The sequence below is a fragment of the Scatophagus argus genome, chromosome 1 (assembly GCF_020382885.2).
Source record: "Scatophagus argus isolate fScaArg1 chromosome 1, fScaArg1.pri, whole genome shotgun sequence".
Taxonomy (NCBI): domain Eukaryota; kingdom Metazoa; phylum Chordata; class Actinopteri; family Scatophagidae; genus Scatophagus; species Scatophagus argus.
Genome location: NC_058493.1, coordinates 4882175 through 4897391, shown reverse-complemented (window position 1 = coordinate 4897391; position 15217 = coordinate 4882175). Strand labels below are relative to the sequence as shown.

The following is a 15217-nucleotide window of genomic DNA, read 5'->3' as shown; positions in this document are numbered from 1 at the left end:
ATGGCCTCTAGTGTGTGCTGCTTTGCATTTTAATCAAATTTAAGGTGGAAAAACACAACATTCATAACGTTTGCAGCCGTGCAACAGAGAACAAGCCTAAAATTTTAAAACACAACACAGAACTGCACTTACCTGAGCTCTGATCTATGGAGAAATACGGCTGTCCCTCCAGTATGCTGTAGACGAGTTTAGCGCTGTTCCCGTAAACAGGATCATCGGCATCTGTAGCTGTTACCCGGGTGACTGGGGTTCCTGTGGGGCAGAAAGAGAGAGTTATGAATTATAACTCTATGGGCAATTATTGTTACATAGCTATGAACTGAATGTTTGGAGGTGCTGAGCCAATCAGGATGAGACTATTCAACCCACTGTGGGGTTGATTTCTTCAAAAATCTGCTCCCTTCTATATCAGACATGTTTGATTGTTGCAACTCATTGCGATTGTATTGCTCTGAAATATCAACAGCATATATGTGTATATTTTTAATTTAGTACGGAGCATGAAAAATATTTGGAGGGACAGCAAGGGACCTCCCCTTGAAACAGAAAAAATCTGACATCTTCTCTCCCTAATATCTCATATAGCATGCTGAATTGATACAAGTTACTAAGTAATAACAATGCCACTTAAGGAATTTAACATTTTAAAGTTAAAATGTAAATGGAACCATAACTGTCACAGTTTACACCAACTTTCACACATGAAAACACAGAATAGTAATCCCAAACATAGCAGCCAACCACAAACTGCATCTTTTGTTGTGCCACCCGTTGTCCTTAATATGTCTTCAAGTTGTGTGTGTACAGTTCGTCAAAGTGTCACTTACTTGAGGCAAAAGTGACATGACTTCAGAAGAAATATGATATAATGAGTGTTTGGTCTAACTGAGCAAACCAGTCATGTCAGTGTTGATTAGCCATTTAACCTCTTGTAATGCTCGCTTCTGCTGGACATGGTAGCTAGTGTGCAAATCAACATGACAGTGATGGATGTGTCACATACTTAGTGTAACACAGCAGGGAAAGTAACCCTGCTGCTGTACTGATGGTGAGGATGTACTGATTTACATGATTTTCACAACTACTGGTCCTCAAGTACTACAGACCACTCATATACATACAAACAGTAATATTATTTGAAAACACTCAGTTGAAGGTTGTAAGATCATGGATGTCTTTGAGCCTTGTAACTTAAAGAAAACGTGTTACCTTCGTTACCAATCCGGAATGATATTCAGATATAATTCCACTACAGCAATTAGCCTTTACCTTCACAACAGCAATACTCTATTGAACCAGCCATATGAGATGGTAGAAAACGAATGTAAAGACCTTCATTAATATATCCACTCTGCTAAACACCCAGGGCGAATCAGCAAATCGATGAGTGACAATTCGAGGCTTTAATATTCAACATCGGGAGGGAAATGTACTGAAAATCTGAATATAAAGAGACTAATAATGCAATTACACTCATCCATTTTAATTCACAGTGACCTAGCTCCACATCAGTCTCAGTGTGAGGGAGCATGCATGTGAGAGAGATAGAAGGAGAGAAAATAAACTGACATGCTGACAGTGAGCAACGCGCTGGCAGGTAGCTACAGATGGTATGGTAATTGTTTCTGTGAAAGATGTTTAGAGGTGTTCTGACAACAAAGAGAGACGTCCCTCGTCGCAGACGGCACAGGTCCTGCCACAGGCACCAAAGTCTGTCCACTGCAGATGAAAAGGCTTGTAGTAAAGACTGATGCTGAGTACAGATTTTGGCTCCAGCATAGTGATTCAGCGGATTCAGGCTTCAATTAAAATATAAAAGTAAAAAAGAAGCCAGATGTGTTGTAAAAACATAATCCCTGCAAAGTCTACAGAGTGTAAACCACAAATCAGACATCTGTATTCTGCTGGCATATTGTCTTTTTCTGCCTCTACAAGCACTGAAACAACCCCCAACTGACTGAAAAAAATGTTGTGCCCTCTTGGATACCCCTGTGCTCGATAAAACATGATAAAGTGCCCTCTACTGTGGCCCAGTGTGATAAAGTGCCCTCTAGGGTTCTCTTCCAGCATAGAAAACACTGTGCAGTGCCATAGGCTGCCCCACATGCCGGAATATTTGTTGGCCTCTACATGAACCTAAGTGGTTACAAAGTTAATAGTTACCTGTGTGTTTTATTACGGAGGTGTAGTGGCTCAAATGTAATAATAATAAATAATAAAATAATCAAAAATACATATTTTTTCCTCTTATCTGACATGCTGTTTATCCATCTAGATTGTTTTAGTGTGGCTTGCAGAGTTTTGGAGATATCATTTGTAGCATTGTCTGAAATAATACAGCTGATAGCTCTAAAACACACTTTAAAAACTCAACAGCAGTCTCTCTTTCCAGAAATCATGACCTGATTACTCAAAATAAACCACAGACCTTGTTTTGAGCAATTTCATATAGGAGCTCTTTTCATTCTACCAAACTACATATATCATCACGCAGAAAACTTGTCCTAATGTTATTGCCATCCTCCCAGCTAGCCTCAAAAAAAAAATGTTGTATGTTCCTACATAAAATTGCTCACAACAAGGTTTGTGGATGACCTGCTTACTCAAGGTTACTCCTGGAATTACTCAAGAGCAGGTTACTCTTGAGTCACCTTGCAGGAGAAAGAGAGATTGCTTTTGCAGTTTTTGAAGTGTTTTTTTTTTTTGTTTGTTTGTTTTTTTTTCTGTTTTGGTGCTTTGAGCAGCAACCAAAACAATCTAGATGGATAAATGAGGTGAACAGTCCCTTTAAACTAAATCTAACACACATACGATTCAAAACAAACTACAGGACAACATATTTTATCTCTATTACAGTGTGATGAAATAGAAAGAGACTTTTATAATTAGCACAGTATGAAAGATGTTTTTCAGATCCACATGGTACAGTTTACAACTTATCTCCATCTTTCCGACGCCAGCCACACGAGTAAAACGTTGAATAATAGTCACCAATGTGTTTGTGGTCTTGTGACAGCAAAACAAAGCAAGAGCCACCTTCGCACTCTAACTGGAGGAGCAGTTTCTCTGTTGCAGCCCAATTATTTCACATTGAGAGAGCCTCAAGTGGTCCTCTGAGACAGAGTTGTTCTAGTAATTCATAGTCTTATGATGACCCATGCTGTTGTGTTTCCAAAGCTTACCTTGTAAATTTCATACTGCTTGTTACACCCTGTGCCTTTTGCAGTGTTCAGATCACAGCAGATCAATGAGCTCTCTCTCTCTTTCTGTGTTTCTGCTTGCTGCGATAGCGCCAGCAAAAAAAAAAACAGCATGTTATAACTTGATGTTAGCTGCTGACAGACTTGGAATTTTCTCTAATCCACTTAACTGCCACTCAGGTCACTTCATCTCAATTTACATGAAATAAATGACGATGATATTACCAGTTATCACATTTCAGTAGCTATTAATGCTGCATATCTTTGCATTGACTGTACTCACTTTAAACTGTGTTTGTGTTGTGAAAATATCACATTACTTTCAATCGACACACCATATAGGATGAGTCAGTATGAGGGTATTCATGTTTGCAATTCATCGTTCTGTCTAAAAACCTGCCATTATGTGGAATTCTCTCACAAAAGTGTTAGATAAGTAAATAAAATATCAAATAAATTGATTGACAGAATGAAGGGAAACATAATTATATGAATAATATCCTACAGATGTGTGCAATAATCCAAATTATGCACTCACACAATAATGCTGGGAAGCACATTATAACCTGTATGCCACAGATGTTTGCCAATTGTCAAATGAATAAAATGAGAGACAGCTAAGGAAATTGCACCTCATTTTTTTCAGAGATACAGAGCCTTATCTGCCTTAAAGTTAAATTACTACTACTACAGAGGGAGCTGGCAGCCATCTACACATCCCTAATTATGAAAAGTACCTTCGTACTTCTAAAAGGTGTCTGACTATTGCAAACAGGCTTTATAAATTCAGTTACACTATGGATTGAAGTGGGGGAAGTAGAGGGTAGGAAAAATCTTCATAAAAACAGTGGAACCGGTGAAGCATGAAATAGCTCCCTCTTTCTTTCCCTCCCACAGGGGTAAAATGCTCCTCACCACCCCTGATAAAGAAAAAATGAGGGATTAGGAAAGCCACTGTTTTGGCCCTGTTTCAAATCAGTGCAGATTAGCTTGTCCTTCCCCTTGATAATGCACAGAAATTTCAGGGACACTGCAGAAATGGATGCAGCTGTAGGCCAGGCAATGGGCACAGAAACTCAATTGTAGGAGGAATATTGTCTCTGGCTTTTATTCGAAGCCTGTAGCATTGTGGCGATTACAATAATAGCAACACAACACCAATAAACTTCCAGGGATGAAAAAGATGAATAGCTGCTAAAAACAAAAATGGTGCAAGGAGGAATTAGGCATGTAAAAAGCCTACAATGGAAAATGTTCACCCAGAATGCAGCTCATGTTCTTCTGCTGTGTTGTTGTTGTTGTTGTTTTTTTACCCACAAAATGTTATTTACACACCTTTCTTGGTCAGGCCTGTCAGATATGTGCAAGTCGATGCAGTCATTCTGTTTCCTGTCTAAATGGATTAGTCTCACTTTTCTCCTGCTGTCTAGCAGATGCCCAGACACTGAAAGATTGCATATAACCTTGTCCTGGGAAAGCAGATCTCCCCCCGTTGGTTTGGGCAGTAGCCCGCAGAGTGGCGCGCATTAAACATGTATGAAAATACAGCATGCATTTATGATTGTTTTCCCACGCTAAATGTAATCTCATTAATCACATTGTGAAGTTCACAGGATTTAATACCACACCAATAATTTAAACACACATCATTTTTGGAGGCCACCATTGCTATATATGGGGCATTTACTTCAAAATTACAGCTGCTGTTTTTGTGTTTGAAGGGCCTGTGGTTTCTAGAATAAAGACATGGGGGTCGAGCCTCCTGTTTTATCAACCAACAGAAATAATAGGGCACACACTTCCTATTTACTCCGCACACTGGCCAAGGGATAGGAAATCAATAGGAATCTTCCTTGAACCAGAGAGAGGATAAATTGGGGAATGCAGCCCAATGTGACACACAATGGCTGCAGAAGGACATTGCAGCTTATTTCTGTAACACATTATCTCACTACACAGCTTCATCTCTATATCTGCTTATTTCCTTAGAAGTATTGCAAGGATAATCAAACAGTGGAAAGTCATAAAGATGTAGTTTTGAGTCATCACGAGATGCTGCAAACTGCGCTGCAGGGTAACACAAGGGATGTGAACATAGTACACTTGTCTACAGCTTTATCTACCAATGGAGGTATTTCACAGATTTAAAAAAATTCTGCTCAGAATTGAAAATAATGTGTTTTTTTTTGTTGTTGTTTTTTGTCAAATTAACACAATTTGAAAACCATGTGTGACAGGCTGCCCTGCAATTAAGTGTCCTGGAAAACTTGATGAAATAAAATGTAAAAGAACTACACAAAATAAATTAATTAAATGAATTCATGAATAATATACAAAGATGCAACCAAATTTAGGAGATATACCCCAATGTGCAAAACACTACACTGAACAAAACTATTACAAAGTCTTCATTATAATGTTCACATGCACAGAGGTTCTATTTTCCAGTTGATCTAACAAGAACACAAGCTGCTTCCTCCCACCATTGCCCAGAATTCACCCTCAGCACGCTTCGTACAAGTCAGCAAACAGCACCACAGGGAAACACTCTCAGCTCAAGTGCCATCATACCTATAATCACTCAAAAAAATGTGCCATTAGATTTCATTTACTATTGCTGGAATGCTAGACTTGTCGTCCATATCCCTCAATGCAACAAGCATGGCAGCTGTGTAACATCTCAGCTCTGCTCACGTTGGACCAGCTCAGAAGCGTGAAGGGTAGAAGACAGGGGGCATTCATATGTATGCAGGCACTGAGCCATAGAGAAGGGATATCACTGAGGCATGGGGAGAGCTGTGGGCTGCATGAGGCAAGGGGCTAACAGTGCCCTGCTGTGAGCCCTACTCGGGTAAAACAATACTGTTTATGTCTGACTGGCTTTACACTGCAGGGGTCGAAAGAAAGAGAGAGAGTCACAGGGATAAGTAGAAAGAGGGGCAAAGGGGCAGTAGTGCGCATAAAAACACTGAATTCCTTGTGGTTTATTGGAACATGAAGGTTTGCACATAGCAAATATTAGATATTAAAAAGGAGTTGTTTTTCAGGAACACACCACACCATTTAAGTAGGCATTTTGAATGTGTGCAGCTCCTCGTTCAACACCAGCTCTGGGCTCAAAGTCAACTTTTTTTTTTTTTTTGTTTACTCCTAAGAAGTCATGTGACAGTCCAGGTACCATTTCAGTTACAGACAATCTACAATAGCTTGATACCAAACACGTACGAGACCTTAGTGCACTTGTTGTCACATTTGTGTCTAATGTGACATTTATGCTTTTGTTCACATATCTTGTTTTCTCACATACTCTAACTCTAACCTCTAGATGTCCATTTATTAGTCAAAATTCTGTGATGCTTCCATGGCCCTACACAAAACATTTCAAAATTATGTTTTAAAAAGCTGCCTGAGCTGCCAAAAAGAATGCCAAGCCTCTAACTGGCATCATACTGTAGTGTTCCATGCACTCATAATGCACTGATTTGTCATTTAGATAACTGTTCAGCAAATGATGTTAACTGCACGTTAACTGTCACCGGCCTCCTTAGAACAGTAGTCAGGCAGTTTGTTGGTCAGTAAATATTTCACTATGTTTCTATCCCATGTTGTCAACTTCACTTTGTCATACCCCTCTGCAATTCATGCAAACGCACAAGTTACTCTTTAGCATTGGTGTGTGATGTGCAAATCCTTCCCTCCACAAAGCCACTGTGGTTAAGCTTAGGTGCAAAAACTACTTGGTTATGTTTAGGAAAAACATTGTAGACATTTGGTTTCACACGAGATGCAAAGTCTGGTCTAGCAGTTGAAGATCCTGCCTGTGACTCAACCCCCATCTCCGCCTGAACTTCTGCATCTGGATGAGACAAGGAGGGAGGTGACACTGTGGCGGAATTAACCTTAAATAAGAGCTGGATTAATATTTTTCTGTTCTTGTTATTGTCTCTTTTCTTGTAAAGTAATGTAATGAATCCAAACAAAGTGAAAATAATGCATCCCAAGGCAATGACTGTTTAAATAGGTCCAGCCTTCACTTAGCCAATGCCAACCCCCCCCACACACCCCTGTTTTTCTAGGTCAGAAAGATGGCGTGCCAAACCCTTTTTCTAAAATGGCTGGTCTGCAGGCTTGGACTGTCCCCTGATAGCACCATTGTGGTGACAGGAAAGTGATTATGTATTGATCACGATCACATAGACACTGGTGTAACTCTCCCTCTTGTCTGCGGGCAGAGAGGATAATAGCTCATGATCAGACAGAGAGACTGACAGCCCATCTCTCCAGGCAGTGCCACCAGCACTATTTTTGGACAGTACCACCTATTTGATTGAAATGCATGCACACGGGTGGGGAATAATGCAAGAATTAAGAGGCGATTAGCGCTGTGAGGCAAGAGTATTGTCAAATACAAAGTGTAGCACTGCGCTGTAGTGTGACAGGCCAAAAAGGCCTTGATAACACAGAAACGGTTGTAACGAGGTGGAGAAAACAAGCGTGTCGAGGCATCCTTTCATCCATCCATCCCCGTCCGTCTATTCTCTCGGAGGAGAAGATGACATACTTGGAACACCGCCAGTTGATTTTCCTACAGTAGTCAAAGCCAGTTTTAGATTCCTGGGCTGCAGATGGGCTTTTATGGCAACATTGCAGATGGGCATTAAGGGAAACCCTAAACAAATAAGCATGCTCATAAACAACTGGCATGTGTGAACTTTTTGTCATTTGCCAATGCAGCCTCAAACCAGCCATCCTTTCATTTGTCACCATTTCCACCAAAACATACACATGAACTACAACCCGGGATGTGACTATACGTGGTGGCTGTCCCTTAGCTCCTCTATGTTTTTTTATTTATATCAGGCAGACGTAAGTATTTCAGATTGCAGGGAAGCACAGCAAATAATTGCAAGGCAGGAAAAAAGAATGCTCTCCCCTAGCTCATCAGTCTTTATAAGAGGACTAATGTATACTCATGGTAAACTGCATGTTTCAGCAGGGCCGCAAAGTGTAGTGGAGCAAAAGGGCAAATGAATGAGGAATACCCTGCTGAAGCCAGAAAGATCGAGAAATATGTGTTTATTTGAGGATCCAGCATACTTAACATACTTCAACACTTCAACATTAGACTGGCCCAAATGCAACATGGGCCAGAGGAGGGCTTACAAAAGGAAAAAAAAAAATATATATATATATATATATATATATATATCTTGAAGATAAGATATGGTTGTCAGCATCCAAGAAATTGTTCCCCAGAGCCAATGATGGATAAGGGATGCTGCACTTTTGAAGAGTAAGGGGACCGTCACACTTAAGCACTTACATTGTCATTGTTGTAGTACAATTACTAGTCTTCTATAAGACAGAGAGGGAGATATCACAGAAAAACAGGGGATAGTGTTTGTGTGTGTATGTGTATCCGTGTGTGTATCTCTGTGTGTGTACAATACGTATCAGTGTGTGTACATGACAGCCCCATTTCAAGGAGTTGGCTACTGCAGTCTGCCACCTTGACAAGCCATTTACAGGAACGGCAGGAACAAAATAATTAAGAGGGTCCTTTGTTCCCCACTGATGGCCGTGACATATGCCGCCATTTTAAAGGGTTGTGTCATTGATTCACTTTAATTAGTTCATAGGAAATGTGTGCGACATGCAGATAGAGTTCAGGACAGGAAGTCGAGGACGGAAAATTGGGCACTTCACATGTTTAATTGCTCCCAAGGCATTTACAATGGCAAGGTAGTAACAAAGAATAAGGCAAAATGTATTGTCTAATGAACAACTTTATTGTGGGTAAATGAACAAAATGTTGCTTAATTTGAGAACTATGCCACAGGGGCAGGGGTGTTTAATGTGAATTATGCCTCCTCAATAAAAAAAGGAAGAAAAGAGGAAAAAAAAACAAGTTTCAGCAAAATGCAAAACTGTGGTGGGAAATGAACTAGTGGTTAGTGTTTTTGCCGCACTAAATCAGCACAAGGTCTTGAGAGTGCTAAACCAGAGATCAAAGTTATTACTTCATATGAGAAATGAATTACTTATGTATACACTGTTGACAAAATGCCCTTAACGAGGTGTGTAGCCCAATCCTGTTCCAGCTGAGCTGCTCAGTGGCCAACAGTAGACAACTCACTGTGTGTGTGTTTGTTTATATGTTTCTCTATGAATTCAGGGCTACTGTACACCATGGATACAAGTAGAGTGAAATAATAAAACTCCCCAAATAGACAGAAATATATAACAAGAGGGCAATTAGGACAAATGGTCCGATATCCATGTTGTGCTCACTTAAACTTCCTGTTTTAGTTGTTCAACAGTGTGCAGTGCGCCTGCTGGTCTGTCAAGTTCAAACTTCTCACAGCAAATTAGCTGCAAATGCCCTCAGTATCAAATCCTCCTGCAAACCATCAGGCCACGACACGACGGAGAAAAACAACAAAAGATATATCAGAAAACTTCACAAGACACAAAACAACCCCGTGCAGATGAGAAGCCTTGCCTTGCCAATTAAAGACAGGGCAGCGACATCACCAAATTACTGGAAATCAACACTTTGCCACATTTTCAAAGAGCTTGTGATTATTTTTTGGCTTCCTAGTATGAGTTTTGGGCTCCTCTGAGCACAAAATCATCAATATTTGCATATAATCCTGATGGCTGTTATATTTGCATATAATCCTGATGGCTGTTGGTGGACAGGCCACTGTTAATTAACTGTGATCAAACCACACCCACACAACCCGATGAAGCCGATTAACTGTTTTTAGTGTTGTGCATGTAGTAAGTAATAACTCATTGTGAACCACAGAGGAGGATGGTTTTAATGTCCGCATTCACCTGCCCTCATACCCAATCCTCACCACCTGACCCCAACTAAATGTGCTAATCAACCATCCAAACCTGACCCTAACTACAAACTGTCAGCTTTGTGCATTAAATCTGTATCACCAGGACTGAGACAAGAAAAGGTGATGATTCCGCTGCTGGGAGCAGCCAGTGGAGTGTTTTCTTTCTCTTTTTATCTTTTTGAGCTCAGTTGTAGGCCAGATAAAATACAAACTGTTCCAAACAGTGTTCTTTATTGTCGAACAGCAGCAAAACAAGTAACCCTTCACTGAAGACATGCGCTTTGTCTCAATCTCTCTGTCCCTCACCGAAAAACAATGTGTGTGTGAGAGACAGAGAGAACGACAGAGAGAGGAGAGGAGAAGGTGGACTGTTGCCTTCAGTGTTCCTTCAGTGTTCCTTCAGTGTTCCTTCAGTGTTCCTTCAGTGTTTCAAGCCACCCAGGCTGTGGGTTATTGATCAGTCTGAGCATCACTAGTAACTTAGGCGTTTCCCCCCAAGATTACAGCTTTGATTGTTTTTTACAGACAGACACATTTAGTGCTGGTGTGATAATGTTAAACACTGGACCACGAACAATGAAAAAAGATAAAATAACACAACCCAAGTACATGTGTAAATATGGGACTGAATTTAAAAATAAGGCATCAGAAAAGGACAGAATTTAAACTTCAAAAAAACAAACCTTCAGTAAACCAAAAATCGAAAATTAGATTTATAACAGGTAATACTTTGACTTGTAAACTGAACTGAATTGAACTGAATTGGAATGGAACATGACACTTTCCAATTAGAGCAGGTCTAGACCAAACTCTTTCATTTAAATTTACAAAAGATTAAATTGAATCAGGAATGTTTTAAAACCATTTTTAACAGGAAAAGCAATTTTTTTTTCACTGCCAGTATGAACATTCATATTCCCTCAAAATGTGCTATTTTCATATTCTGAGGGCAGCACCAGCATTGAGGATGATGTTGCATTAAAAACAAAGGACAGAGTTGGAAAGAAGTGTTGCCATCCCTCTCACAGCATGCCTCCCCCAGGCTGCTGCAATGCAAGATGTTCTCAGTCAATTTCATGTTTTCTGTTCTTACAGCCTGCAGAGGTAAAATAAAAATAAATAAATAAATAACAACCTGAAGTCACTCTTTGACAGTGGAGCTCACAATCTATTGCCCATAACCTCACAAAATGGCCCATCTGAAGGCAATGAGTGACAGAGGTTCTCCACCTCCCACACAACTGCATTAAGACACTGAACTCCACTGAATCCGGCTGCGTCGTTTGTTTTAGCACCTAGCACCTTCTAAGTAATGCACTCTGTCATCTGACAGCGGTCCTGGCGGGAAAAGGGTTAAAGTGTTTTCCCAGAGGAATGTCGAAACACACTACGTGACTGGTGACTTAATGTCTTCGTCAGCCGGCGAGAGCGGTGCTATGCCGTCGTCTGACAAGCAATCCATCACAGAGAACACACAGACAGAAAGCCGCATGCCTGCCACATAAAGCGTCCGCACGACAGACATGCTAAAATACACACTTACAGTGCGCTCCTACCAACGGCCGCTGTCACACAGGCACGCATGTCTTCAATGGAGACAGATGCACATTCATGCACTTGTTAACATGCCGACAGTCATACAACACAGGGGCACAGACAAGATGCACAAACATACTCCAAATACTGAGCAAACACCTAAAGTAAGCCAAAACTCTCAAAGAAGGTGGCCGGCAGAGAAAAAGAGGAAAATAAATGACAGAGGAGAGCGACAGAAATGGTGGAATGTGGATTTACACTCCTAGTAATCCCAAGGTTTGTTTACACTCCCAGAAGTGAAGTGAAATTTTAAAGGGCTATCTCTGTAGCGTGCTGGAGAGCAGATTCACCCAATTACACAGCAGCCCCCAGTGTGACATAGTAAACCTGCTGTAGGATTGACTGCATGTGTGTTTGTGCCAGTGACTTTATGTGTGTGTGTGTGTGTGTGTGTGTGTCTGTGTGTGTGTGTGGACACCAGACTGTGACTGTTGTAAAAACCACAAACTGACTAAATCCATACTGCAGTGTTGAGAGCCATACAGCTGCCAATGCTCCAATACACAAACAGCCAGAAAGCTGTGTGATGCCACAAGTCGGCCGCCTGCATGATGGACAGCCAGACAGGAACACACTCAGCAACCAGACCGGAATTCGGTACCAGTCTGCGATAAAATACAATAAAACATCTAAAGGAATACCTGAGGAAGAAATGAGAAAAAAATGAAAAAGGCCAAAAATTAAATTACAAGTGGGACCATAAATTTTGATGACAAAAAAAAAAAGCAGTAAAAGCATGGCAGACTAGTCGTCCTGTTTTTTTTTTTTTTTTTTTTTATTTTTTAACTTTCCGTTCATTGTAGCAGACAGCTGAGGCGTGGCCGTGACTGTACGAGCCAGGCGAGGGCTTTAGTTAATGGGGATGGACATCAAGAGGAGGGCCTTGTCTGTGCTGGAGATTTGATCCTTTCGTCTTATCAGCTTCTTTTTCAAATGACCTTGCCATACGGACTTTTATGCCTCTCCCCTTTATTCTCTGCTGGTGATTGGATGGGCCTCTCTAGTCTCAAATCTCTGCCACCTTGATGTATGTGTTCCACCCCTTTTATGTTGCATTGACCAATCCCCCTCACTACCAGCCACAGTATGGCATATGAATCTCGGCTGTAGCCACTTGAGTATGTTCTCACCCACACACGTAACCACACATGTATGCTCTGTGTGTGTGTGTGTGTGTGTGTGTGTGTGTGATGTTTGGTGCAATCTTTGTTTCAATGACATTTTTTGCTTTGTTTCCCTTGCAGTTAAAATTAAGTCTATCCAGTCCTTTGTCGGAACAAAATGTAACTTTAAAGAGTATTATTATGTCTTTCAATGGGATTCAATTGCTGCTTTTAATTTTAGGTACTGAGTGCTGGGTGCCTGCAGGGTCCAAATAGCTATGGTTGGTACCTCAGACAATTAATAATGCAGACATGGAGGGATGAGAGTACAGGGGATCCTGTTATCCTGTTCTTGCTGCTCAACACTGTAAAATCACCTGAAGCATGAAAAAGGAGCACAGCCTCCAACACACACACACACAGAATGTTGACTTTTGTCTGCAGAGCCACAGAGCAGAAGTTCTTGCTTTTTTTGAAAAAAGCAAACCATAAGTGGGAATGACATGCCGCACAACGCAAGATACAGCAGGAAGGAGGCGAAAAGGAGCAAAGAGAGATGAGTGCAGAGCAGGAAAATTGTACAGGAACAAAAAAAGGCTCTACAACACAACATTAAATATCCACAACTCTCTTCTTGAATAATTAATAGGTGAGCCGTGGCTGTGTACTGAAGAATGTGTATGAGAAAGCGTCCTGGCATCTTAGCAGATATGAGTAAGCATTTGCCAAGTCAGAGGTGTGAACTGGAGCCCTCCTCATTTTACTGGTTATAGCGATGATGCAGAGAGGACCTCCCACTCACCAGCATGACTTCAAACAGTCCCTTGTCACTTCTGGCTGATATATAACACAGCTGATAAGGACACACACACACAGGCCCACACACAGGAAAGTTAGACTATTTCCACAATTCTCTGAAATGGAACTTCATAAATGTCATATTGAAGAATTCACTAATAAAATCAGTGCATAAATAATGTTCTGTCTTATCATTGGAAAAAGAAAAGCAGTTATTAATAACTAAACTGTCATGTAACAGCACTCCTGTTGTGTACATGTCAGTTGAACAATGAAGAAAGATAAGAAAATGCTTTTTTGTAGAAGTTGTCCATGACATTATAAAACTTGTATGATGCCAGCTCAGTGTGTCATCTGTAAAATAAGGGCCCAGTAGGCAATTAGTGAGTAAATGTATGACTGAGTGAGTGAGAAAATGATTGTCTCAGCTGAGCCTCACCAGATCTATCTCCAGTAAGATCCAGTACCTTAATGAACGCACCTGGCGGCGTTCACAGCAAACTTCACTGATCTCAGGCAGGTGAGGTTGCAGTGAAGCTCTGTAATTCTCTAATGACACATGACTTTTATTAGAGTCAACTACACACCTGTTGATTGACTGTTGTTCGTTATGCCTACTCTGTCACATAAATATTTTGACTTTTTTTTGTCATCTACATGTCGAAACATAACATCATCAGCAGCGTAGCCAAGGTTTTGTGTGTGAAAATATGTGTTCAAAATATGATCTTTATTTATCTGCACATCGTTATGAAGCAGAGAAAGACATGTTAATAATCTACGTGCTGCAGTGAGGTACTGTGATAAAACACATGAGGACACATCTGTGCCTGTGAGTTGTTGTATATCATATAACTCAATAACACACTCAAGGCCAAGCTATGCTGTGTTGTACAGGTCTGCTGGGAGTCACAGGGTCACACACTAAAGGCCGGCTGCTGTAGATCAGTGCTGATATGCCACATCTGTGTTACTGATATTTTTGTTGTTGAGAGGTTTGGAACCAAAAGAGCAAAGTGTAAAAAGCTTTATTTTTACCACACAAACACACAGAGGTTACATAAAATAGTTTAAATTTTTAAAAATGGATAAAAAACATTCAATCATGTCTCGGCCACAACAGCTCTGTTTGGTTCTGTGTCTTCTTATGAGTGCAGTTGCCTCCACTCTTAGCTCCAATGCAGCATCAGAAGGACTGAGCAAAGGATGACTATAAGCTGTGGCCGGTGCACACACAGGATGCACTTTTTGACAGCCGGTTCACTTTAGGGGTGAAAAATGAAGGCTACTCAGATCAAAAGCTCAATTCAATAGCACTCTGTTAACAGCAGGGCTGCACTGAAATCTTACTGAACGAGAGACTACGGCTTAACATGTTCCAAGTCATGGTGAGAACTACAGAACCTGTGAAAACAGTTGTTTCATGTCTTCTGTGACTCTGGAGGAGTTTGGTAAGAAAATTCTCTGCTAGCCATTTTTTAACAAATAGGCTGCATTACACACAGGAAGTGTGAATCAAAAGTCAGGGTATTTACCGGGCAAGTGGGTAACAAAAGACTCTATTGAGTTGCATTATGGGAATTGGAGGCGTATGTTTTAGAAGTAGAACCAAATTAGGGACATAAAATTGCCTTGGTCTCCTCTGCATTGATTTTCAACAATCTATTTT

The 15217-nt window shown here is 40.7% G+C and overlaps 1 protein-coding gene across 2 annotated transcripts in view; it reads right to left on the bottom strand.

Annotated features, from left to right (window-relative positions):
* cdh8 (cadherin 8) overlaps positions 1-15217 on the bottom strand; it is an 84048-nt gene that overhangs the window by 27641 nt on the left and 41190 nt on the right. For both annotated transcript variants that reach the window (XM_046399291.1, XM_046399370.1), the window contains exon 4: positions 133-252. In XM_046399291.1, coding sequence (XP_046255247.1) covers positions 133-252 — 120 coding nt within the window. The remainder of the gene's footprint in view (positions 1-132; positions 253-15217) is intronic.